Source organism: Aotus nancymaae, unplaced genomic scaffold (genome assembly GCF_030222135.1).
Source record: "Aotus nancymaae isolate 86718 unplaced genomic scaffold, 86718_ANA_hifiasm-v0.15.2.pri h1tg000010l, whole genome shotgun sequence".
In the NCBI taxonomy this organism is placed as follows: Eukaryota; Metazoa; Chordata; class Mammalia; order Primates; family Aotidae; genus Aotus; species Aotus nancymaae.
The window spans coordinates 52,882,567-52,910,561 of record NW_026988421.1 but is presented as its reverse complement, the minus strand read 5'-3'; the positions used below and the strand labels follow the sequence as shown (position 1 = coordinate 52,910,561).

General features: G+C 36.7%; 2 protein-coding genes across 5 annotated transcripts; one reads left to right on the top strand and one right to left on the bottom strand.

Moving 5' to 3' along the window:
• Window positions 1–228: 228 nt before the first annotated feature.
• On the bottom strand, window positions 229–27,995 carry CDK1 (cyclin dependent kinase 1). Of its 4 annotated transcripts, none has more exons than XM_064374153.1 (8): window positions 27,841–27,995; window positions 25,945–26,006; window positions 17,770–17,926; window positions 16,521–16,644; window positions 14,066–14,236; window positions 10,427–10,590; window positions 10,189–10,330; window positions 229–4,230 (listed from the first exon to the last, which is right to left on the bottom strand). In XM_064374153.1, the coding sequence occupies exons 2-8, from the start codon at window positions 25,979–25,981 to the stop codon at window positions 4,174–4,176; spliced, it is 852 nt and encodes a 283-aa protein (XP_064230223.1). In that variant the 5' UTR covers window positions 25,982–26,006; window positions 27,841–27,995; the 3' UTR covers window positions 229–4,173. The 4 variants fall into 4 exon arrangements, with proteins under 4 accessions (XP_064230223.1, XP_064230224.1, XP_012301187.1 ...); XM_064374154.1 differs by having other exon boundaries at window positions 229–3,492; XM_012445764.2 differs by lacking the exon at window positions 229–4,230 and adding an exon at window positions 8,227–8,568.
• On the top strand, window positions 21,856–22,443 carry LOC105712626 (serine/arginine-rich splicing factor 10-like). The gene has a single exon (XM_021675768.2). The coding sequence runs from the start codon at window positions 21,856–21,858 to the stop codon at window positions 22,441–22,443; it is 588 nt and encodes a 195-aa protein (XP_021531443.2).

Genomic DNA, 27,995 nt, shown 5'->3' with positions numbered 1-27,995 from the left:
CTTCCTTGAAATCTGTAACTACTGTATATTTGCACTTTAATGCAGCTTTTTATTTATCTCAAGATCATCACTTTTTTATGCATTGCTCACTGTAAAATGTACTGTGACATTAAAAGCACATCTTTATGACATTAAAAGCACATCTCAAGTTCTTCAAAATTTCCTAATTCTAAGTATTTCAGATTATAGTAAATGTTAAAACAAGTAGAAAGTCATCACCAGAGGTACCTGCAGAAGCTGTGATCCAGGGACACCGCAGGCTGATGCATGCAACTCCGAAAAAGGGCTGCAGGAATTTCTCTTTACTGGCCAAAGTGCCATGTGGCAATAGCATAAACCAGTTTGCAGGTTCTTTGGCTTGCTAACCTTAAAATGAATTTCCAAAAATGGGGGGTATTACATTCATTCAAATTCTACACGTAATTCTTAAATAATATTTAAAAATGTAACTTTATATCTTACATTTGCATAATTAAGTGTATACAAATACAACCATCCTGTATTATCACACATTTTCCAGATTTTAATGTATCCATAAACACATTGCTTTACACCAAACACAATTAACTAGTGGATGGCAAATAAGAAAAGAAGCAACAGCGCTGTGCACCTCCAGAAAACATAAAGGGGTACTGGTAGCACAACCAAACACGAAGGGTACTTATTTAAATCCATTTGGTACACAAGGCAATGATGGAAGAAGTGAAATATCTGCCCAATCCCTAATATTTAAATTCTAGACAAAACATTTCAGTCCAAATCAGGAAGTGCTTTATTTACTCTGATCCAAGTCAAAGGTAGCTGGATAATTAGTTTTCTTTAAACAACATTCAGCTTTGCTGACATCTCATTTTCCAAAAGCAGCTGCTAGCCAAATATAGTATTGTTTATTCACTCCCTGGAAGGCTGTTTTTAAAAAGCACTTCTGCTAAATATGTTGCATCACATAATTTGAGATAACAGGAAAAGTAGGAGTTGCTGTTTGTATTTAAATAAACATCTGCTCAAAAGTCCAGTTTTCTGTTTGTGAATAATCCTTTTATGCCTTTAGGCACATTGAATTATTGTTTATTCCTTGCTTTTTGCACATGCTAGGATATATTCCAAACATTTCAGGATATTTCTCCTGAAAAAGGATAAAAGAGATGAAGTTGAGCTCTTTGCCTTTTTCCTTTACTATACATACATTAGATGTTTCTGTGCCAGTGACTTTATGAATATGCAATATTAACTATCACAGTACATCTTATCTGGTACATGCTTTTAATTAAACTGAAGTTGGATAAAGTTAGCTTTATTGTTGCTGTTTGGACTATGGCTATTTAAAAATACCTGTGGTATCTGAGTTAAATCTCCAATTACCCTCCAAAGAAAGGTAGAGAATGAAAGTTATTGTTACTTTTACAGAGAACACACCCAGTACTTAGCATTGCAACTTGCTTGGTCTATATCTACTTGCACTGTACACTGCACATGGCTTTACATTTCTAATTTCACTGAAAACCCACTCCAGGCAAATTTCTCTTACTTCTATTTTCTCCTCACTGGTCATTTGAATTCTCTTTTGCCTGGATATTTTATCCTCAAACATAATTTCTTTCTTGACTTCATGGTGCTGACCTTAAAGCAGAGTAGAAATCTTTTTAAACGGAGATCAGAAAACCCAGGTTCTATTTCTCACTCTGTTGCTGAGATCTGAAGGCTCCTCACTGGGAAAATATAGACTGCATTGAATGATGTTCAACATCCAATTCAATGTTAAAATTCTGATTTTACTAAGCAGAAAGTGAGATTTATTGTTAAAAGCAGGTGGGTTACATAGTGAAGGCCAAAATTTGGCACAGTGGAGTTGAGGGGTTTGATCTTTGGGGTTATCCTAGCTGCCATGACCTGTTAGCATGGGTAATTAAGAGCTCCCAAACAGTGCATTTGTCATCTAGTTCTTGGGGTTTCAGACCAATGTTGACTGGTCAAAAATTTAGCATTTTGTGCTCATCTGGGAAATTTCAATCTTTTTATGTTCTGAGCCATTTTCTATTACTGCTTGTGCATGAGAAGTATTTTAAACAAGAAGCCAAAGCACATTCTAAAACTGTTCAGATTCTAGCAAGAAGATTTAAGATGGAGCAAATGCTCTGCTTCCCATTTGGATCCTAGAAGCAGTGAACACACTTCATGAAGAATACATTTATATTTTCTTGCACATAAATACATTTGTCATGATACCAAAACCATTGAGACAAATGGTTATGTTCAGTTGGGAAATGTATCTTTTCTCTCTGTATTAGAAAAATGTGTTACGGTGTACTTATTCTTGTGGTTTTATAGTTCAGAGGATTTTTGGAGTATAGGAAGCTTCTGCCTTATTGAAATAGCATATGGCTCTTAATTACTATAAAGCTCTTTACAAATATAAAGAACTATTAATACTCATTAGCAAATAAATTCTCCAAAAACATTCTGCTTTTGTAATTGCATTATTTCCTTAACAGAGAAGTAGAGCATGGTTTTGAAATCATAACAGGGAAAGGAAGGAATGCCTGTAGAAAAGTGTATTTTACAGATTTCTACTCTTGACTGGCAAAGAGTAGGTACCATATATAAACATTCCTTGGAAGTTTGTATTAAATAGGTCCCTTGAAAGGTCAGTTAGCATAAAATATATTTATATCAATACTATCATACACAAACAATACTAGAAGCTGCAGTAAAAACAGTAACTATGAGCAATATACAGAAAGGTTTTAAAGAAGGAAGTTGGGATATTTAATTAGGAAATGATTTGTAACTACAAGAGTGCTTAAATTGAGGGTTTTAAAGAAATTATTTACCCAATTGCTTAGTATTGACAGCTGTATTAGTTGGGACTCTGAGGTTTAAATGACAGAAATCCAACTGAAAGTAGGTTCAGACAACACACACACACACACACACACACACACACACACACACACACCCCCCCACCCTCTCCTGCATCTGGGAGGAATGTCAGGCAGCTCACAAATAGTAAGGCAGTATTGCAGGAACCAGGGCCTCAGGACCAGATCAAGGACATCGTGCTCCTAGGAATCTTTCGCAACTCAGCTCATTCCAGAATAGGGATGTTTCTCAGGCTCTCCAGTCATGGCATCCCAATTTAGCAACCTCGGCAGAACTTCATTCATTTATGTTTTGTAGAGAGGGGGATCTCGCTATGTTGCCCAGGCTGGTCTTGGAACTCCTACGCTCAAACGATCCTCCTGCCTTGGTCTCCCAATGAGCTAGGATTACAGGGGTGGGCCACCATGCCTGGTCTCTAGAATTGCATTCTCTCAACATTTCTATAGCAAACAGGGCCCTGGGTTTTGTGAGGTCATTTGCCTACCCCTTGCACCGATTTACTGCTGCTAGGATGTGACATACTGTGAAGGATTCAACCTGGGTCACCCTTGTGAACGAGGAGTGGAGAGCCGGCATTTAAAGCCCCACGAGGACCACAGCAGCAGTAGAGTTCTGTGAATAAAAAGGGGATATTGTTACCTAAATGAGATAGGAAAACCAGCTGGACTGAAAACTGCATCTTATTTTGGTGGCCTTGGTCTTTCCAACCTTGAGGCAGGATTCTGATAATCTGCCTGGAGATTCAGTGCTAATGAGAGGTCTGTAGATCTGTACTATTGGTTTTGGCAACCCTGAGCTTGGTGCTGCTTGGCCTGTCTCGATTGCATTGACATTTTGGAGGTTGTTGGGTTTCTTATTGAGACACAGTCTTGCTCTGTCACCCAGACTGGAGTGTAGTGGCAAGATCTCGGCTCACTGCAACCCCCAGTTCCCAGGTTCAAGTGATTCTCCTGCCTCACCCTCCCAAGTAGCTGGGACTACAGGTGTCCACCACCACACCTGCCTAATTTTTGTATTTTTAGTAAAGAAGGGGTTTCACAATGTTGGTCAGGCTGGTCTTGATCCACCAGACTTGGCCTCCAAAGTGCTGGGATTACAGGCACGAGCCACTACACCTGGCCTGCACTGACTTTAGCATTTGCCTGTTTCTTCCTTCAGTCTTTCTTCCTAAGCCTTAGAAACCAAATACACATTCTCTTTAGGAATTTACCTTGTGCAAACAAAACAGTCTTAAGTCAGAAAGCTCTGAAATCCCATGATCTGGCACTTACTAGTCTTATCGTCTTCCGCAAATTACTTAAGCTCTATGAGCCTTAGTTCCATCCTCTGTAAGATGAAGGCGCCCACTCCCTGATAAGGGTGAAAGAAAAAAACGAAATGTATATAAAGCATAAAAGCAGCTCCTAATGGATGAGCAGTAATTAGTAGTTATTATTGAAGGTGAGGTGCCTCTACCTTTGGAACTTAAGGACTGGAATTGGATCTAAGGCTCAAGATATTAGACCAAGACGGTAAAAATGAAAAAGACGTGGCCCCTTCCCTCACTGGACTTATGCTTTAGTAATGAAGAAAATGAATGTGGCTATGTGTAATGAAAGAATAAAAATGCTGTTACAGGTTATATAAGGAAAAAGGGCTGAGTTCAAAGGAAAAAGATTATTACTACGTGCCAAGAACATTACCTACACTCTGGACTTAAGTGCCAATTACTGTTGCAAAACAATAGGTATAACTGCCCAACTTTTGTAATGTATTGAAAAAAGCTTAGTGCAGGACATTTGGGACATGTCCTATATATGCAGGATGCTCGGCAAGCCTATCTCCATCCCTCATATCGAACCTACAAAGTAGGTACTCATTCTCCTTGCACAATTGAGAGACGCTGACTTGTTCAAGGCTACAGACAGAAATGGTAGAACTGGGAACCACTCTTATCTGTCTGGCTCCTAAGCCAGGAATCTTCACATCATACTACACACTTCTCAGGGACGACAATGAAATACTTGGGTTCCAATTCCAGTTCAGCCTCTAAGTGTAGCCTGACCTTTGATTTCTCCTTTTGTACCTGTGCTTTGTCTGCACACCTGGCAAGCTGACCAAACAGCTGAACTTCTGTTCAGCCCTCTAGAATTCTGAGAACTGCCTATGTAGTGATTTCTCAGAGTGTGGTCCCTTAACCATCAGCATCATTACCTGGGAACTTGTTAGGAAAGTATATTCTTAGGCCACAACAGACCCACTGAATTGGAAAACAGAATGGGTTCAGCAATCTGTTTCAAGTTCTTCAGATCTTAATCCAAGTGTGAAAACCACTGATCTTCAGCATTCTAAAATGCAGCTATTGATTTAAAACATTGTTATTGCTTCTAAAATGCTGCTATTACTTGTGACTCCTTTAGTCCATGACTCTCGGGTACATTTTAATTTTTTTTTAAGAGATGAGGTCTTGCCATGTTGTCCTGGCTGGTCTCAAACTCCTGAGCTCAAGCGAGTCTCCCACAGCCTCCCAAAGTGCTAGGATTACAGGCATGAGCTACTGTGCCCAGTCCAGGTACATTTCTTTTGAAGCTTTTAAGGCATCTTAGACACATGCAATTTATACTATGGCAGAGATGACAATGTGTATTATTGCTTCCAAATCCATTAAATTTCATCTCCTACCCATAACAAACAAGTCACAATCCATGACAATACCATCACTTTCCCACCTTTCCTTCTCCTGGGCCTTATTTTTCAGTCTGAAATACCTCTCCCTCTGCAGTCTTTTATGCTTTAATTTACTCCTCTATCCGTTCATTGTTCCCATTAGTCATGCTTCACTCTAGCCATCTTGTCCCAAAGCCATTTAAACAATGTCGTCTCCTCTTTTTTTTTTTTGTTTTGTTTTTGTTTTTGAGATGGAGTCTTGCTCTGTCTCCAGGCTGGAGTGCAGTGGCACAATCTCGGCTCACTGTAACCTTCACCATTTTGGCCAGATGGTCTTGATCTCCTGGCCTTATGATCTGCCCACCTCAGCCTCCCAAAGTGCTGGGATTACAGGCATGGGCCAAGGCGTCAGGCCTCCTCTCTTCACTCCACATCCCACACACATCTTTGTCCGCAATGCAGAATGAATCTATGGTCCTGTGAAAACTCACTGACTCATTTGAATATGGCAATTATTTAAACAGGAATGAGACTAAAGTTGACATATGAACTACAGTTTGCTAAAGGAACTAATGTCAAAAAAATTCTACACAAATGTTTTCAAGTCTCAAGGGCTTGAAAATATTTTACTATAATAATTAAAAACTATTTTACCCTGTTAATCTAAGTCCCCAAAAGGCCCTTTTTTGGGCCGTTAAATTCTCAAATACTATTTTTTCAAAACTTTTAACTTATATATGCCATGCCCAAATAAATTAGTAAAGACTTCATTGCTGTGCTCATGTATATTAAGTCTTATACTGGTGACTATATGTATGTACAGCTTTTTCCCTCTACTAGAGTACAGACTCAGAAATAGTAACTTAAAGATATTGCATGAAGTTTTGAGACAACTAAAACCAGATATAGGACCCAAATGATCAAATTCACCACTAACTGATGACAACGGAATTCATCTAAATCAACTTGGGAAACTTTTAAAAAAATACATTATTGGGATACATTTCCCAATTTTCAAAATCTGATTTCGGGGTAGTGCCAGAATTAGCTTCTGGATGTTCCTAGCACATCACAGACTTAAGGATCACTGGCCTAGAGACAAGATCCATTTTAAAATTAATCAGAAGTACCACAGTACAAACTAATTTAAAAATACATTTGCGATGAGGACACAATTCAGTAGCATTTCACCTACTCACTGAAGTTGACACAGGATCAAAAGTAGTTCACTCATTATAGCAAGTGAGGATAGTGCCCTACCATCTACCTCATTTCCTTGGTCTACCAAGTCAGTTCTAATTTGATGCATTATTGACCTTTCAGACACCTGGACTCCATGGATCAAGAGTGGTGAGGTTGCACGCTGTTTCTACATTATCTACAAAGCCTCAAACATTTCTATCACCCATGTATCTATATATTACTGAAAAAAACAAATAAATAATTTTATTGGATACACTGATAGTTTCTGTTCTACACTGGGGTAGAAAAGGGGTTGGTGGTTAATGCTGGTCCTATATCACTAAAGGGTTACAATCCACAATTTGGAAAACAGATCTAATTCAATACCTCATTTCATAGATAAGGAAACACAAACCTGTAGATATGCTATTAGACCATCTCCAACCTTTAGTGTTACCTTTCATTTACCAAATTCCTGCCATGCAGTCCTGAACAACTCTCCACATTATAACCCCAAACGACTTCCATTAATAGGCTCTACATTCTCTTACAACAAACTGGCTTCCACCAAAGACCACAGAACAAGACAACCAAACCACCAATCTTAAAAGGTCCCACTGCTGAAGAAAGTGACCCACACTTTCTGCTTCAGAATGCAAAAATTTCCAAGACAAGATGGATTAGACAGATCCCTCATTACACATCCCATCAATAGAGTGTAAAAATCAGTAACCCAGCAATGTACATTCTAGCCCATTAACCAGGAGGAAAAATCAAGATTTGGTTGGATAAAGGATAGAAGTACAGTAAAAAAGTAATAAAACTATTGTACATTTCTCTTGATTGCAGCAAATAATTCAAATTAGGCTGCTTATTGGTAAGAATCACAATAAGCAGTATTATTAAACAATTCCCAAAGCTAGTAATTTTAGCTAAATATTTATACATTAGAACGTTTTTAGAAGGCTACTAATAAACACTATGTCAAAATGTGTAGTTTTAAACTCAGACTTGAAAGCCAAGATAAGCAACTCCTTTAGTTATTACACCAACCAAGGCATAAAGAATTCATTTAGACAAAAAGCTTTCAAAACCTACCTAAAAATAGGATGGTTCATATATTTTCAAAACTGTTGCAGACAGCCCTTGATCTTTGTAAGATTTAGCAAACTTTGGCAATGCTCTCAGGTCAGATTTTTAAGTTACTGAAAACTCCTATAAATTTAGCATCATTTCTCAAATCTGTATGGTTTTCTCATTCTGAATGCTTAAACATTTAGGTCAAAAATTAAATTATCAGTAGAAAAATATTCGTCTTTAGGCAGGTTGCATAGTTACCACATGGCAAGAAACTGATGAGAATATTTAAACATTCAGAGCATAAAAATACTTCAAAGCATTATGAAACTTGAACTTAGCCCTTTCCTAAACTTTAGTAGTTCCAACTACAGGAAAATACAACTGCCATAAGGACTGAGATGATTTAAGCCAACTCAAACTTTTTCCCAGTTCCTGACATCAATATTATAGTTTTATTATAGTAACAAATAATTGGTACAGTGAGACCTAAACACATATACAGAATTATATTTAAATTCATATAGAATATTTACATTTTAAGTTATATTTTTGAAATTAGAAAATGAAGTACAGCTTAAGTTTGACAACAGAGAAATATATAAGACAAAAATAGACAGAGTTAACAATAAAAACACAACTATCTGTTCTTGATATAAGATGTGGAAACTTTTTGTCAGAAAGCTACATCTTCTTAATCTGATTGTCCAAATCATGAAAATATGGATGATTCAGTGCCATTTTGCCAGAAATTCTTTTGGCTGGATCGTAGATTAACATTTTCTGGGAGAAAAATGAAAATGAGATACTTATTTAGGAAATAAACCACTTTTTACAAAATCCCCATAAAGCCTTAACTTTTCTAGCAATAAACCAAAACTAATACTATCAGTGAATATCTATTAAATGAGCATTTCCATTAATTTAACACCAAACCACACAAATGTCTCATCCCCTACATTTCACCCTTTAGCTCTAGAATAACCTACTTCATACATCATAGATATTCTCAATAACCTCTTTTTGTTATCATTTATGGTAAGACTCAAGCATCCATAAATAGCTTTAAAACCAAGACATAAATTTAGGAAAGATGACTAGTTAATTATATTTACACTGAGAATTAAACAGCATTCTGAGTTATTTTATTTACAATATTCTTGAAATGGCAATTAACTATGGCAGTTTCTGATGTAGCGTCCAACAAGTTCCAAATAAACCCCCCCACAGCACAATGTGTTATAAAAATAGCTAAAAATGAGTCACTAAATGAATTACGGTCAGACAACTTAGTGTTAAAGTTAGTTTACGCACCACTAGAAAAAGCTAAATAAAATTTAGGAGTGATGTTAAGTTTGATCTTTAAGAAACACTAATTTAAAAAAACAAAATAAAATCAACAAGTAGACTAGAGATTTTACTAACTAGTTACCATCTGAACTCTCATGTAACCAGCACCATACAAACTGCTACGGACAAATCATGGTACTCAATTCTCACAACTAAGAGTAGGTATTAGTGCCATCTTACAAATGAGGACATTGAGGCTCAAAGGGAAGTAACTTGCCCAAGTTCACAGAGCTAAGAAATGATAAAGTTCAAATTTGAAATCAGTTTAATTTACATTAATGGTTCTCAACTAGGGTAGACTTTGCCCATCAGGAGATATTTGGCAATATCTGGAGACACTTTTGGTTGTCCTAAGTGTGAAGACTATACTACTGGCATCTAGAGAGAAGACAGTGATGTCATACTGCTAAACAAGCTATTATGCTCAGAACAATGCCAGCAACAAAGATTTATCCACTTCAAGATATGTCAGTTGTGGCTAGACTAAGGAATCTGATTTATAGTATTTGATTTGGGGGAAATCTAAGCTTAATTTGGTGGCATAATGAATTCTTAACAAAACTGTGAAAGAAACCCAAAGACCAATGAGAAAATGTATACAATGGTATAACAATAGATCTTTCTGATGGAGAAGCTAGGTACAAAGGGAGAAATAAAGCTTATTCAGACAATGACTTTAATAATTAAAAATATCAACCAATAAGAAACACTTATGTCTAGCATAAACTAAGTGGGCTCAGTAGTGACAAAAATGCTAGAAAGGAAAGCCACTATAGTTCAGCAATTTAAAAACAACAAAAATGTGTATTAACCCTGGCCTCTCCTTCAGAATGTCCATAACTACTTGACAGATAAAAAGCAAGAACTAATGCTAAATCCTTTCAAAGTCAGTAGCGCCTTTTGATATCTAAAATGAAGCTAGTATAATCCAATGTACATAAGACACCTAGCTCAAAAATGTTGGTTTTCTTCCTACTTCCTAGGTAAAAGAAAGAATTGAATACATTCAGAATCATCAATAATTTGAAAGTTAGTATAAAGGGCACTCCTTACTGAGAGCAAATCCAAGCCATTTTCATCTAAGTTTTTGACATGGGATGCTAGGCTTCCTGGTTTCCACTTGGGAAATGTATTCTTATAGTCCTGTAAAGATTCCACATCTGGCCAGACTTCATTATTGGGAGTGCCCAAAGCTCTAAAAAAACAGGTAAACAAAATTTCTTAGTTAAAGCATAAATGTAATCTTATTGTTACATATGTTACCTTTATTATTTCAGTTTTTAATAGCTACCTGAAAATCCTGAAGAGTTGATCAATTTCTGAATCCCCATGGAAAAGTGGTTTCTTAGTTGCCAGTTCAGCAAATATGGTGCCTATACTCCAAATGTCAACTGGAGTTGAGTAACGAGCTGACCCCAGCAATACTTCTGGTGATCTGTACCAGAGTGTTACTACCTATCAAAAAGCAAATTTTTACAATGAATAAATGTGGTGCATAAAATTACTAAACTTGAACATTTATATTTTTACTAGGGCTGTCCTTTAAAGGTTGTATGACTGTCACCAATAATATTGTTTAAATCAATTAAAAAAGTATACAAAATTAAGATAAATATTTCATTTCTAAGTTCTATTCATCAGAAGAAAAAACAGATAAAAGCATAATAAATCTTCTTTTGCTTTTCAAATCACTAAAGATCAGGACAGTTATACAGAGCCTTATCTCCCCCTACCACCAACCCTGCTGAAAAACCAAAATCACTGATTTGGGGTAACACTGAACAAAGTGCAGGAAGGGAGGGGAGGGGAGGGGAAGAAGGGGAGGAAGGAAGGAGCATTCAAATTGCAAAGGAGCAAGTCAAATTGTCCCTGTGTGCAGAGATGATCTTATATATAGAAAAACTTAGAGACTACACCAAAAATTCTTAGAACTGATTAACAAAGTTGCGGTATATAAAATCAAAATCAGCACACAAAAATTAATAGTTTCTATACACCAATAACCAACTAGCTGAAAAAGAAATCAAGAAAGCAATCTAATCTGCAATGGCTACAAAGAATACTTTTAAAAACCTAGGAATAAATTTAACCAAGGAGATGTATAATCTCTACACTAAAAACTTAAAACATCGATGAAAGAAATTTAGGAAGATACAAAAAAAAAAGACAAGACATCCCATTTTCATGAATTGGAAGAATTAATATAAAAGTGACCATATTACCACCCAATGCAATCTACAAATTCAATGCAATCTCTATCAAAATATCAAGGACATTCTTCACAGAAATAAAAAGAAATCCTAAAATTCATATAGAACCAAAAAAAAAAAAAAAAACCTGAAATAGCTAAAGCAATTCTGAGCAAAAAGAACAAAGCTGAAGATATCACACCACCTTACTTCAAAATGTATTACAAAGCTATAGTAACCAAAACAGCATGATTAGCATAAAAACAGATGCATAGACCAATAGAACAGAAAAGAGAATACAGAAGTAAATCCATGTATTTACAGTCAACTCATTTTTGAGAAAGATGACAAGAACATTCACTAGGGAAAAGCTAATCTCTTCAATAAATGGTGCTGGGAAAACTGAATAATCCATATGCAGAACAATGAAACTAGACCCCTATATCCAACCATAAACAAAAATCAACTCAAAATGGATTAAATAAGACCTTAAACTACAAAACTACTAGAAGAAACAGGGGAAACACTATTGATATTGATCTGGACAAAAATCATATGGATAAGACCTCAAAAGCTCAAGCAACAATATAAAAAATAGACAAATAAGGCCAGGTACAGCAGTGTATGCCTATAATCCCAACACTTTGGGAGGCCAAGATGGGAGGATCGTATGAGCCCAGGAGTTCAAGAACAGCCTGGGAAACATGCTGAGAGCCCCGTCTCTACAAAACTTTTTAAAGTTAGGCTAATTTTTTAAAACTAGCCTAGCATGACAGTGCCCGCCTGTGTATGGTTCCAGTTACTCAGGAGGCTGATGTGGGAGGATCACTGGAGCCCAGGAGGTTGAGGCTGCAGTGAACCCTGTTCCCACCACTGCATTCCAGCACGGGCAGCAGAGAAGGACCCTGTCTCAGCAACAACAAATAGACAAATGGGATTATATCGAACTAAAAAGCTTCTGCGCAGCAAAAGAAACACATAACAGAACAAAGCGACTTTCTGCAGAATGGGAGAAAATATTTGCAAATCATTCATCCAGCAAAGAATTAATATCCAGAATGTATAAGAAATTCAATGGCAAAAAATAACAATAAGAATCCAATTTAAAAAATGGTCAAATGATCTGAATAAAACTTTCTCAAAAGATATACAAATGACCAGCAAGTATATGAAAATATGCTCAACATCACTATTCATCAGGGAAATGCAAATCAAAACCACAATGAACTATCACAAGCCAGTTGGAATAATTATCATCACAAGACAAAAAAATAACAAGCGCTGACAAGGATGCAGAGAAAGGGCAACTCTTATGCACTGTTGATGGGAATTTAAATTAGTAGAGCCATTATGAAAAACTGTTGAGAGGATCCTCAAAAAACTACAAATAGAACTGCCATATAATTTAGCAATCCCACTGCTGGGTATATGTCCGAAATCCTGTCATTTATGGAGACATGGATGAGCCGTGAAATAAGCCAGGGACAGAAAGATAAATACCACATGTTCTCACTCATATGTGAAAACTTAAAAAGTTGATCTAATGGCCATAGAGTAGAATGGTGGTTATTCAGGGCTTACAAGAGGAAGCTAGAGATAAGCTGGTTTATAGATACAATTACAGCTCTACAGGAAAAATAAGCTCTAGTGTTCCACAGCACCATAAGGTGACTACAGTTACTAATAATTTACTGCAAATTTTCGAATAGCCAGAACAAAGAATTTTGAATGTTCCCAACACAAAGAAATAATAAATGTTTGGGGCAATGGATATGCTAACTACCCCAATTTAATCAATACACATTGCATACATGTGTCCACTGTACCCTCATAAATATGTATAATAATGTGTCAATAAAAAATGAATAAGTCAAATAACAGCTTATTAGAGATCTAGAACTAACCAACCATTTTACTATATTTATCATAATGGTAAAAACATTGCCTCTAACTTAGAACAAAGCAAATGAGGTCAATAGTATTTGTTTAAGACAAAGGAAACAAAATAATCTTAATTTATTTATATAGCCATGTAAAAAAATGATAAAAAAGAGCTAACAAGCAGCCAAGACACATAATCAGATGAGCTCAGTTGTAAGTTTTGATCTGGAGACAGTATTTGGGTCAAGGGTAGACAACTCCACAGAAGACAGCTTTTCAATAATCCTTTACTATACAATGTTCCCTTTCCTTCAGAAACACTAAATGCCAAGTCAGCAATATAACACAGATCAAACATAATTATATTTAGTAATTCCTAAATGTATCAGAAATAATATACTTTAAGAAACAAAACTTGTTTTTGAATTAATCTGACTGTAATCAGGGAGGGTCCAGTCAGGAGACAGAAACTGACATGGTGATTTGAATGGGGAGAGTTTAATATAAAGAATTAAACTATAACAAAGGATGGGAATAATGTAAATAAATAAAGTAAAAACTAATGAGAATGTAAAAACTGCAGCTAGGGAAACCCCTTCCTCCTGTCATGTCTCTCTAGTACCCTCTACCTTAACAACACAGCAGCTGGCAAAAAAAAAAAAAAAAAAAAAAAAAAAACTTAAAAGGCTTTCGTTCCATTTTCAAATAGCATGCAATGAATTTGGAGCCCAGAGGCAATAAACTGATACTGGCACAGAGTAGATATCTTTTATTGAGTTACTTTTTGACTTCACAAATAGAGAAAGAAATCTAGCAATCACACACATTCAAAAGCCATCAAAAACCACTATTCTACTTACCTCATGTGTATATACTCTAATAGGTATTCCAAAAGCTCTGGCAAGGCCAAAATCAGCCAGTTTAATTGTTCCTTTGTCATCAATCAAGAGATTTTGAGGTTTTAAGTCTCTGTGAAGAACTCTTCTAGAGTGACAAAACACAATCCCCTGTAGGATTTGGTATAAATAACTCTGGAAAAAGCAAATAAAACTCAGAAACTTAAGTAAAGTATATGATTTTCTAAACAATCAATCTGTTTCAAAGATATAAAAAATTAGGATGCAAAGAAATAATTTAATCACTAAAGCTGTCAGGCCATTTTAGGCTAATAAGCATTTGTGGGTGGGAAGCCCATTTATATACAACATCACATTTGTATACTTAAGAAAATGATCTTCACCTTATAGATACATCTATAACCATGTGAACTCATTTAGTTTTTTAAAAAAAATTTGGTCCCCAATCCTTAAATTACAAGCTGGTTTTCTACACAGAAGTTTCTTCAATTTTCTTCTATATACCTCTACCAACTAACTCTATTTTCTATCTTGAATACGGTTGGCCTTCTCTTTCATTTTTACATATTCATTTCCTTTTTGAAAAAATTAGATTCTAAAAGTGATGACAAAGAAGATATTATGATTATATATTTAAATGGATAAAATTATCATAAAATGCCACTTAGTAGTTCAGAGAAAAGTGCTTTACGACACTGTCATTTGAAGTAACATGGCTATTACAAGAATACAAAGTAAACAGAAAAATTACTTAGTTTGAAATTGGAAAATAATACAGATGTTCCATCTTAGAGAGACAAGTGGCATTGAAAAACAAAACAAAACGAAACAGATGCTCCATCCAGATAAACTCATTCTAAGTTGAAAGTATCTCATCCAAATGCATTGAAAACACCTAATCTACCAAATATAGCTAAGCGTAGCCCACCTTAAATGTGTTTAAAATACATTAGCATATAGTCAGAAGTGTTGAATACCTCGTTATTTATTGAATACTGTACTGAAAGTGAAAAAACAGAATGGTTGTATGGGGTAAATGAAGTATGGTTTCTAGTGAATGTGCATCACTTTCACTTCATTGTAAAATTGAAAAATTTTAAGTAAAACCATCTTTGCCTGAACATAAAACCAGTTAGAACAACTGGCTAGCCATATGGAAAAAGATAAAGCTAAATCTGTATCCTAACTTTTAAATAAAAATAAATCTTGATCCATACAGAATTTAAGACAAAAAAGTATGTGTGCGGGACAGGACTTACTAAACCTACTAGAAAAATACTGACATAAATTGTTCTCATACAGTCTTTGAGTGAGGAAGATTTCAGCAATACATAAAAGCACAAAGTCCAAAAGTCATGCAAGATTATTAAAGATAGTATCCTAATAAAAAATAGTGGAGAATAGGTATAGGCTGTCTATAATTACTAAATATCAAGTGTTAAATGCCATGAAATATAAAATTAAAACAATATTAATATGCCTTTTTCACATAATGGATTAGTAAAATAGTTAAAAGGTTGATAAAACCAAGTTTTGGAAATGATGTACTAAACAGTAAGTGTTATACACCATAAGTATTTAAGAGTAAATTGCTACAAGTTTTTTAGAGGGCAACCAGCAATATCTATCAAAATGTAAATAAACATCTTTAATCCATCATTCCAGCTCTAAAAATTTATCCTATAAAGTTGCATACAAAGATAAATTATCTATAAGGAGATTCAGTGCAGTACGGTTAATAAGAGCAACAATAACCAAGTTGGAAAATAAATGTTCATCAATATGGAAGTGGTTTAAATAATTATATCTGAAATGTAAACGGACATAGATCTACATAATATTTTTACACAAAAAAGGGAAAATATGCATATATACACACACACACATATATGCAAAGAATTCCCTTTTGTGTAAAAAAAATCTTTATATACATACAAAGTGAACATACAAGTAAAAGATTACAAATAAAACTAAAAACAGCTACCTCTGCAGAGTGGTTGGGTAGAACTGGTGTAAGAATAAGAAACTTTTATATTGCTTCAGTAAACTATACAATTTTATAATTTAACTGAAATATAATAAATGTCTACAATAAATCCACCAAAACATATTCAAAACCAGAATAAAACACCTACAACTACCACTCTGCCCTAGGCTTTCATTACTTTGTATAGCTGACAGCCAAAGAAAGACCAGACTACCCTAATTTCTAACAATACTTATCACTTCTATGTTATCTCAGGTACTACTTTTTACTTAACTAGAAACACTATCTGGTAATAACATGGGTAACTCTAACCTTCATAAACTAACTGTGAGGGAGAAAAATGAAATACTTTTCTTATTCTATTTTCTAACACTTTTTTCAAGTATATTGCCACAAAATGCAGGGACTTCTATATATAATCCCTTTATATCCACAGTGCATAAATATTAATAAAATTAGGTAAGCTTTTACCTTAACAAGTGAAGAATCCATGAATTGGCCAGGAGGGATAGAATCCAAGTATTTCTTCAGATCCATGGAAAGAAATTCAAAGATGAGATATAACCTGGAATCCTGCATAAGCACATCCTGAAGACTGAAAAAAAAAATTATATGAGAAAAGAATACAGCGAACATTTTTGACCTCTGTTTCACAAAATAAAACTCCTTCCATAATTTCACAGTTGCTATAATAAAAAGTGGGGAAGACATACTAGCTTCCCTAATGGACAACACAAAACTCAAATTTGGAAAAGGAATCTCAGGGCAATAATTTAAAATTAAGTCTTGAACAGGAGGTGCTTACTTATAAGTAACCTGTATTCCAAAAGAACATATCTAGATTGGCTACTAATTGCTCAGAGCTTTTCTTTTCATTGAAATCAATTACATAAATAAATTTTAAAGTGGTATCTGACCTTAAAAGCTACTTCCACTCTCCAGCCCCAGCCAAATAACGATTAGATTTTAACTTAGGCTATTAGGAAGACAGCTCCCTGAAAACACCCAATGCAAATATCTGAAGGAAAAAATCTTTTTCATTTGACCTAGCTACCTTTCTTTTTTTTTTTTTTTTTTTTTTTTTTTTGAGATGGAGTTTCGCTCGTTACCCAGGCTGGAGTGCAATGGCGCGATCTCGGCTCACCACAACCTCTGCCTCCTGGGTTCAGGCAATTCTCCTGCCTCAGCCTCCCGAGTAGCTGGGACTACAGGCACGTGCCACCATGCCCAGCTAATTTTTTGTATTTTTAGTAGAGACGGGGTTTCACCATGTTGACCAGGATGGTCTCGATCTCTTGACCTTGTGATCCACCCGCCTCGGCCTCCCAATGTGCTGGGATTACAGGCGTGAGCCACCGCGCCCGGCCCTACCTACCTCTCTTAAGACTCCAACTAAAGGGTCTTCAGGCACTAGAACTCCTAAGTAAGAGAGAGTTGACAAAACTCTACAAAAAGGGCTTTATTCCCATGGCCAATTTACCTTGCTTTTCCAGCCTCAAATATTAATCTACATCACCAAGCTCCTGTGACTCTGTTCCTGCTTTAACAGCCTATTCTATTTTACATATGTGCAGCATTCTCAGCTAACACAAATAGTAGGGTTCTAGTCCACTCAGTAAGGCTAGATCAAGAAATTAAGCAAATGTAAAGATTTCCAAGTTGAAATTTACATTTGAAATAGCATGCAGAAAATGGCTTACATTCAGATATCATACCATACCTGACTATATTTGGATGACGAAGTTCTTTTAATAGAGAAATTTCTCGAATTGCAGTACTAGGAACCCCTTCCTCTTCACTTTCTAGTCTGATTTTTTTCATGGCTACCACTTGACCTGTAGTTTTGTGTCTACCTTTATACACAACTCCATAGGTACCTGAAACAAAGTAAATAATACACTGTGTGACACAACCCACAAACTAAAAGATCTTTTTTTTTTTTTTTTCCTGAGGCAGGGTCTTGTTCTCTTGTCCAGGCTGGAGTGCAGTGGGGTGATCAAAGCTCACTACAACCTCTATCTCCTGGGCTCAAGGGATCCTCAGACTCCCATGCAGCTGAAACTACAGACACACGCCACCACACCCAGCTAATTTTTGGCAGAGATGGGATTTCACACCATGTTGCCCAGGCTGGTCTGGAACGCATGAGCTCAAGCAATCCACCTGCCTCACCGTCGCAAAGTGCTGAGCCACCATACCTGGTCAAACTAAGATTTTAAGATTATTGAATCCCATAGGGGTCACATGATAGAAATGTCTGGCATGGCCAGATGGGAAATATCTTACTCATACCCTCATTGCTTCCAAAAAGAAATTGAGAGTTGCCACAATCTGTATGGCTTAAAAATATAATTCATGTAGTCATCACAAGTTTTCTATACATTTAAATTACCGTTAATGTTCCAGCATATTTTACAGAAGAAAATAGATCATTTGCAAATTAAAATTAACCTCCTGCCAATATCCTACCCAGCAATAAAGTTGGCATAAAATATAGTGTAAATGGGCTCAGGAAATACTACTGATAAGAGTCACCATGACACTTTTAGAAAATTCTGCAGTGTTTTCTGCTTTTCAAAACACTTTCATCTGTATCTCAAAATACAGTAAACAGTCCTCATTCTCAAAAGAATGGAGATAAAAGACCAGGTGTTTGTTTATTAGACCTATTAAAGCACATAGTATGTACTATATATTAGGAAAGCCTCACACCCATTTGCAAGTTTATGAAAACACTGATTTTGATATATTGGCTTCAGGTAATGAGCAATGTCAATTGTTAAGGGACAGTAGGGAGGGAGGAGGTGGATACAGGGAATGAAATGGCAATAAGCGAGAAGACTGTCTAAAATACATCATACATGTAGGAGCGCTGAATTCCCTAGGTAAGTCTTTGTAAATTTGGGTCAAAGTTTAGGGAGATCCAAAACTCCTTAAGTATACATAAAATAGCTTTTGCTTTCCATGGCATTGGTTTAACTTCAAAAGTGATTAGGAAGAAGCCTCTTTTATAGCTTTTATGAGTTTCTCTGAAGGTACCAATATTTCAAAAAAGGCTAACAACCAGCAAATTACCAACTGCTTAGTTAGAATATTAAGTCCTTTGAGCAGCAGCAAACTGATGTTACTTAAGCTTTGTTCTAATTTTTTTTTATGGAGACTCTACAAAAGTCTGTTTTCTTAAATATTGATGTCATTTTAAAACTATAAACTGACATAAAAGTCATTTTTTATTATTTCAATTGTGGATTAATGTATAACTTGTTGATAACCAAAATTACTCTATGTTAAAGGAGAACTGACTATATTTTATCCTCACAGCCATCCTTAAAAATAGGTAACCTTCATACACTTAAAATCTATACTTTTTTGGATGCAAATTAAGCTCACATTAAACACAAAAAGTAAGTAAACCAGTAGCACAGTCATCTAGCATACTGTTAAAGTGATCTCGGGAAGATTAGTCACTTGCATAATACAGTCAAATAAGAAGTTAATGGTAAATTCAGAACTAATTTTTTTTCTAGCACCCTTTCTTCTCCCTCAAGTGTACAATCTCATCTAATCCTAAATAATTTTCAGAATTAACAATTTATACTCAACGTGTTGAATTTTAGAGATAATAATTACTTCTCACTGAACTACTCGAATGGGGTTAAACAAAGCAAAACTATTCTATTGGTTAATCATCCAAAATTATTTTTTAAATACATCATGTATGCTCCAAAATGAACTAAGAATTCCAAAGATAGAAATACTCTAGGGTATCTAACTAAATATAAGTAACTAAGGAAGCAAAAATCATTAACACAGGTAAGCCTAGGAGATCAGTCTAAATCTAACAGAAGACTTATCCCAGGAAACAAACAAAAAAAATATGTAGGATATGATCGAGTTTTGGAGGCCCATAAGGAGAAGACCTTCATTAAGCAAGTATTTATCAAACACCTACTAAATGCCAGGTAAGATTCCACTATCATGGATACAGCTACTCCATGACCCAAAAAGACATTTTCTTAAGACAGGAAGGAGTTGAAGGATTAGTATGACAACACTCAGATTTCTGTAATTCAGAAGAAGCCAGAGAACAATTTTTGTAATATTTAAAATAGAAAAGTCTGGATGTATTTAAGAAATGAATTAGGTTGTCAAGACTCACTGTCAAGTGAGAGAAAAGGCAGAGACTGTTCTAAATCAGAATTAAAGAGGTATTAACTACCACATGAAAGGCATGACCTTGGGTGAATATTCAGAATATACATGCAGATTTAGGGGGAGAACATCTCTACAACTTACTTGTTGAGGGGAAAAAAATGTAACTTTAGAAACAGTACTTTAATACTAGACTTTAACCAGATACCTGGCAGAACCAAAAGAAAATTGTGTGTGTATTACTTAGGCCTCCAATTATTTCCACAAGTTCATTTTTCCAAAATAATATCCAGCACATAATCCAAAACAATCAGGCACTGGAGTAGAAAAGACAATACAAGCCAGAAAAAGAAACAACAGAGTTCAGAAGAATAAACAAGGAAAACAGATGTTATTATTATTATTATTATTATTATTATTTTTGAGATGGAGTTTCGCTCTTGTTACCCAGGCTGGAGTGCAATGGCGCGATCTCGGGTCACCGCAACCTCCGCCTCCTGGGTTCAGGCAATTCTCCTGCCTCAGCCTCCTGAGTAGCTGGGATTACAGGCACAGGCCACTATGCCCAGCTAATTTTTTATATTTTTAGTAGAGACGGGGTTTCACCATGTTGACCAGGATGGTCTCGATCTCTTGACCTCGTGATCCACCCGCCTCGGCCTCCCAAAGTGCTGGAATTACAGGCTTGAGCCACCGCGCCCGGCCCAGATGTTATTATTATCTATTTGTGTATCTCCTGTGTATTGGGCACTACTGCCAAGGAGTGGGCAAACAGTTGTGAACAAGACAAAAATCCAGCTCTCAATGACCTATGGTATAATAATTAAAAAGGATATTAAGCATGATGCAAAGGGAACTACAAAATACTCTTAGACTAGACAAGGAGATAAAAAAATGAAGCCAGTAGAGACTGGCTTTCAGGTAGAAAGAACAGCCATTGCCAAAACTCACAGGCCAAGTCACAGGATACATTTGAGGACATCAAAGAAATCCAAATTACAGATGAGTGGCATTAGATGATGCTGGTAACGAAACAGTGTTCATAATAATACAACCTTCAAATGATAAGCATTTGAAGCTTTTCTGAGTTAAAGCACTCAAATGCTTTCCATAACACTGTTCCATTGAATAATCATATCTTTTGTGGTAAGTTAAATTATCACCGTTTGCAGAGAGAGAAACTGAGATCCAGAAAAGTTAGTGAGTTTACCACTGTCACACTGCTAGAAATGAAGAATAGGGGTCTTACGACTAACATGTATGTAATGGATTAAATTTAAAATTCCCTTCTTAACTGCTCCTATTTGTAGTAGCAATTAAAGTACTTTTCTCAGGAGTCAAATCTGTACTCTCTTGTATGCTTGGAGTTCTATCTTGAAGAATAATATATTTACACTTTAAGGTCTCCTTTTGCCGAGCGCATTGGCTCACACCTGTAATCCCAGCACTTTGGGAGGCTGAGGCCGGGGTGGATCACCTGAGGTCAGGAGTTCGAGACCAGCCTGGCCAACATGGTGAAACCTCATCTAAAAAAGAAAAAAAAAAAAAAAAAAAAGGAGAAGAGGCAGGTGTCGTAGCAGAGCCCTCTTCGGCGCCGGAGCCGCGGACCGTTTGCTGAACCCATTAGTGCACCCGGCCAAGACACGCCGCCGCCATGCCCCGCTACCTGCGTCCCCCAAACACGTGTCTGTTCGTCAGGAACGTGGCCTACGACACCAGGTCTGAAGATTTACGGCGTGAATTTGGTCGTTATGGTCCTATAGTTGATGTGCATGTTCTACTTGATTTCTACACTCGCCGTCCAAGAGGATTTGCTTATGTTCAATTTGAGGATGTCCGCGATGCTGAAGATGCTTTACATAATTTGGACAGAAAGTGGATTTGTGGACGGCAGATTGAAATACAGTTTGCCCAGGGGGATCAGAAGACACCAAATCAGATGAAAGCCAAAGAAGGAAGGAATGTGTACAGTTCTTCATGCTATGATGATTATGACAGATACAGACGTTCAAGAAGCCGAAGTTACAAAAGAAGGAGATCAAGAAGTCGGTCTTTTGATTACAACTATAGAAGATGGTATAGTTCTAGAAACAGTAGACCAACTGGAAGACCACGGCGTAGCAGAAGCCATTCCGACAATGATAGATTCAAACACCAAAATCGATCTTTTTCAAGATCTAAATCTAATTCAAGATCACAGTCAAAGTCCCAGCCCAAGAAAGAAATGAAGGCTAAATCATAAATCACGTTCTAGGTCTGCATCTCACACCAAAACTTAAGAGGCACCTCTAAAACAGATTCCAAAACACATTATAAGTCTGGCTCAAGATATGAAAAGGAATCAAGGAAAAAAGAACCACCTAGATCCAAATCTCAGTCAAGATTACAGTCTAGGTCTAGGTCAAAATCTAGATCAAGGTCTTGGACTAGTCTCAAGTCCAGTGGCCACTGATAGTATAAACCATGGTCATTTTTAGGCATGTATCATTTACTCATAGTTTGGTTTACTTAAATTATCAGGAATACAATGTTGCAATGATGCTTAAAAAACACTTGTTAGTTTTCCCTGTACCAGGCAATGGTTATAATTAAAATGATATGCTGTTGAGAAGCCACTCTTAAGAGTCTAATTTGTTTAATGTTATGGGCAGCTACCAATTTGTGGTGTCTATATTTTTTGTAAAGATTCTCATTTTTTATGCTTGAAGTATTTGCTGAAAAGATGTTCGTTGACCATAATTTGCAATATTGTCTCATTAAAAATAAACTTTCATATTCATATTTGGTAGAACTGTTAACCTAGAAATGTAGCTTGCTAATAAGATAGAATGATACAAAAATGAAGTAGTAGCCACAGTACGGCACTGACTGCTCAGCCACATTTAGGTTCAGGGTAGGCCTTTATGTCTTGTCAAAATGTTTAGGCCTGGCCGGTCGCGGTGGCTCATGCCTGTAATCCCAGCACTTTGGGAGGCCAAGGCGGGTGGGTCATGAGGTCAGGCATTCAAGATGAAAATTTCATCTCTACTTTTAGTAGTAGGGATGAAACCCCCTCTACTAAAAAGTCAGAATTAGCTGGGCATGGTGGTGCATGCTTGTAATCCCAGCTACTTGGGAGGCTGAGGCAGGGGAATTGCTGGAACCTGGGAGATGACAGTTGCAGTGAGCCAGATTGTGTCACTGCACTCCAGCCTGGGTGACAGAGTGAGACTCCATCTCAAAAAAAAAAAAAAAAAAAAAAAAAAAATCTAGGTCCATGATATTACTTATGATGAAATGTGGATTAGTTCTTTTGTTAACCCCACTGTCTTGGGGAATGATACCAGCTGGGTTAGGTAGTATTTTCAGGGAGACTGAGTTTTTGACTGAAACATGGAGTCTTCACTGCTTTTCTTCTGGTTCCTGTGAAGATTTGGAACATAGAAAACATAAAAACTTATCTTAAAATTTGAGGTCGACAATGGCAAAAATAGTTTTAAGGAGAAAGGAATATTCTTATTTAGTTATTCTAAAGTTTAAGGAGTATTGTTGACCATAACGTTGCTTAGTTTTCTTACTGCTGTTAGAAGGGAGTAAATTGTTTCAAAGTAGCTGGTGTGTGTGTGTGTGTGTGTGTGCATATTGTAAAAGAACTAAAATTTTTTGATGCTTACAGCACTTGGCCTGTGCATTTGTATCAAAATTTGCCTGCCTCTTTATGAGCGAGGCCTGCTTTTCATACCTCAGTTTACTTAATATGAGGCAAGTTGAAAGACAACACTCATTCTAGGCGATTCTGTGGTGCCATGAAATTTAAAATAATTTTGGAAAAAGGATTAGTCAGTTTTTAGCAAAAGTCACATCTGAGTTTTTGATTATCAGTGTAGTACCTGACTAAAAATGAAGTAATATCCTTAACCATTTATAATTTCTAGTATTTCTCTGAAAGATCATTTTGGGGACAAAAGTAACTTGACATGTCCAATTTCATTTCAGAATAAAAAGATAGCATCTTTAAAAATCAGATCGCTTGCTTACAGATATAAGTAAGAATTATGGAGAAACAATTCCTTTTAGAGGATTACTTTTTTCAGTTTTGGTTTTTGGAATCTAGGCTTTGCCTGTAAAGAATAAAATGATGGATTTTAAATACTGCTTGTGGAATGTGTTTAAAGGATTGATTATTCTAGAATGTTTGTATATTTGATAGTATTTCTAATTTTCATTTCTTTACTGTTTGCAGTTAATGTTCATGTTCTGCTATGCAATCATTTATATGCACGTTTCTTTTCTTTTTTAAAGACAGGGTTTTACCATGTTGGTCAGGCTGGTCATGAACTCCCGACCTCAGGTGATCCGCCCGCCCTGGCCTCCAAAGTGCTTGGATTACAAGCGTGAGCCACCACGCCCAGCCCTTATATGCACATTTCTTTAATCTTTTTAGATTTTCCTGGATGTATAGCTTAAACAACAAAAAGTCTATTTAAAAACTGTAGCAGTAGTTTGCAGTTCTAGAAAAGAGGAAAGTTGTGGGGTTAAACTTTGTATTTTCTTTCTTATAGAGTCTTCTAAAAAGGTACTCTTATATGTTCTTTTTAACAAATATTGTGTACCACCTTTAAAACATCAATGTTTGGATCAAAACAAGACCCAGCTTATTTTCTGCTTGCTGTAAATTAAGCAAACATGCTATAATAAAAACAAAATGAAGGGGAAAAAAAAAAAGGTCTCCTTTTATGCCAAACTGCAATCAACACTAATTCTTTGGAGATTTAAGAAACATACTACAAGGCATTAGACATACTAATCACATATTTTTAATTCAGCAGCAAAATTCATTTAGAATGGGTATGAATTAGGTATTTAAGTGATTAAAAAATATGTATACGTACACATATCCAATCTAACACCACACTAACTTGTCATTCCTATTTCACTAAATTCCCTCCAGTATAGCCCTGTTGTTTTTTACTATGTCTTGCCAAGTGAGGTCTTTGATCACATTAAAAATATAGTTGGGAATTTTCTTCTGGCAGAACCTATACAAACTGGACTCTATTAGCAAATTATTTTGTACCTGGAGAATTGAGAATGTCAAAACTCCTGGAAAGAAACTTGGATCTTCTGTTGGGGGAGTCGAGGGGACAGGTTAAGGGATATGATTTGTGCCATATATAGAGCTAAACATTCCTTCAAGTACCACAGAAAGGGAATGATTATATACATAAGTTATAGTTTTAGAATAGATTAAACATGTACATATGACAGGTCATTTATACTTAAGGTAACTAAATATCAAGATTAACTTAAGTCAAGATTGACTTAATATAAGATTAAGTCAATTATTGTAACCAGTCTAGAAAATCTGAAAACATTTATCATCTTAAAAATAACTGAGACTAAAAATATATTATGAAATTAGCATAATGCTGCTGCACTAACCTCTGCCCCTCAATACATGTACAAGTTATCAATAGTGTCTTCAAAACAAAAGTAATGCTCTAAGTGTTGGGTATCAGAAGAATGTAAGACTATGGGGGTGAGGGGAAGGATCATTAGGGACTCAATAATTTTGATTCTCTTGAAATATGAACAAATTTGTGTTTAAGTTATTATGTAAACAACATATATTACTGTACATTAGTATTACAAGACATCTTAATGGTTAAATTTTAATAAATATTTACATGTGTTCATATTACAGAAGTTGGTAGTAGCATTGTTAAATCATTCCAAAAAATTTTATATTACTAAAGCCACTCACCTTCTCCAATTTTCTCTATTTTAGTATAATCTTCCATAGTTAGTCAATAGGTATGGTAGATCCTAAAATGAAGGGAAAAACTGACTTAATTACATGCCACTAACTCGAGTAGTTTTAAGTATTGAGATACTATATAAAAAGCATTTTCCACAGTGCATACTGCAGTATATAAGTATTCCATAAATATTAATTACATTCAAATAGTTACAAGGGTAAGAACTCCTACAATAACTTTCCATCCTTCTTGACTCTTAAGACGTTGGAAACATTTGTATATTCCATCCTAGTATAGTATTTAGCGTCTTCCAATCAAAATAACCCTCAAATTCAGAAATCAATTTGTCTATTCTTTCCAAACAAAAACCAGAATGTTCCCTTTATTTGACACTTAAAGTAGTACCAGCATGTACCAAAGTTATACCGAAATATTTCAACAAATTTATACCGCTTTATGATATTCCTAAGATCATTCAAAACACGATTTTTTAAAGAGATAGTACTAAAATGTGTTCAGATTGTTCATTAGGAAAATTGTGTTTAAAGCGGCAAAAACGTTTAAGTGTTTACAGTTGCCCACGTGACAATTTTAATCTTTTTCCTTTGCTTGTAGAGGTCACAGAAAAACATGCTCAAGACTTTCAAGGTACTTTCTGCACGAGTAGGAAATACCACTTAAGCACGCTAAAACAAAAGAATGAAAAGTGCAATTCTACAGATAAATTATAATTATAGCCTACGCAATGTCAAGGACCAAGCGGAAAAGCTGTATACTTGAATCACAATGAATGGTTAAAAAAAAAAAAAGAGCTGACAATCAGAAGTTCCAGACTTCCTCTTAAGTTTGCCAATGAAACGTCAGAAGTCCAGGCATAATTAGTTCGAGTTTTCTAACACGCATCACTGACAATAAAATCATTTATAAAGCCCACTCTGAATAGATTTTTAAGTTCTGTTTCTCATTCATCTTCAAAGAAAAATCAATCCAGAAGGAAGCCGAGGTATATCTTTTTAAATGAAAAAAACAACAAAAAAAAAACTGCACTACACTGCTCTTGAGTGTTGAGTGCCTGGGCTGAGTGTTCTTAAAAACTCCAGGTGGGGCCGGGCGCGGTGGCTCAAGCCTGTAATCCCAGCACTTTGGGAGGCCGAGGCGGGTGGATCACGAGGTCAAGAGATCGAGACCATCCTGGTCAACATGGTGAAACCCCGTCTCTACTAATACAAAAAAATTAGCTGGGCATGGTGGCGCGTGCCTGTAATCCCAGCTACTCAGGAGGCTGAGGCAGGAGAATTGCCTGAACCCAGGAGGCGGAGGTTGCGGTGAGCCGAGATCGCGCCATTGCACTCCAGCCTGGGTAACAAGAGCGAAACTCCGTCTCAAAAAAAAAAAAAAAAAAAAAAAAAAAAACTCCAGGTGGGCCGGGGCCGTGGGCAGAGCCAGCCCGAGAAGGCCCACGAGTTCCGGGAGCGATTTCTCAGGGCGGCCTGGCTGTAGGAACCTGCGCCCGTACCTGGCCCAGGTGCTGTCCCGCTTTCTCACCCCCGAGGCAGGATGGGAGGGCGCGCAGGGGGCGGGTCCAGGAAGGAGCCAGCCACTTCGCAGGCGCTCAGCGTGGGGGAGCGGATTGTGCTTCAACCTTGACCCGAAAGCCTCCCCAGGAAGTTTCTGAGAGAAGCCTACCTCGAGCCCTGACTGCAGGCAGCCCCAACCGCCACCCCCACGCCCCGGCTGGGCTCCCTCAGCCTCCCTCTAAAGCCGGCCCGGTGTGGCTCACATGCCCAGGACCCGGCCCAGGCGAAGGCCCTGCCTGTCCTCCAGAGACCCAGCCTGGCCCTGAGCAGATCCCTGCTCCCCAAGCCCGGCCTCCTAAGAGGACTCCATTCCTCAATACTTGCCCCTGAGATCCCCGGGCCAGCCTCTAGGAGCGACCCCGACACCAGCCACTCTACCCGGTTTATTATCCCACGGCGGACACAGAGGCAACTACCACAGCCGCGTCGCTTTCCGCTCAACTTCCAAGAGCCAGCTTTGAAGCGAAGTGCGAGCAGTT

What these genes read in the sequence shown, in the direction of transcription:
- LOC105712626 (XM_021675768.2), top strand. Translation starts at nt 21,856, where the DNA reads ATGCCCCGCTACCTGCGTCCCCCAAACACGTGTCTGTTCGTCAGGAAC.
- CDK1 (XM_012445764.2), bottom strand. Translation starts at nt 25,981, where the DNA reads ATGGAAGATTATACTAAAATAGAGAAAATTGGAGAAG. An exon ending in CGTCATCCAAATATAGTCAG is followed by an intron (nt 16,645 to 17,769) that starts GTATGGTATGAT and finishes TTTTTTTTTCAG; the next exon opens with TCTTCAGGATGTGCTTATGC. An exon ending in CAACTCTTCAGGATTTTCAG is followed by an intron (nt 10,331 to 10,426) that starts GTAGCTATTAAA and finishes CTGTTTTTTTAG; the next exon opens with AGCTTTGGGCACTCCCAATA.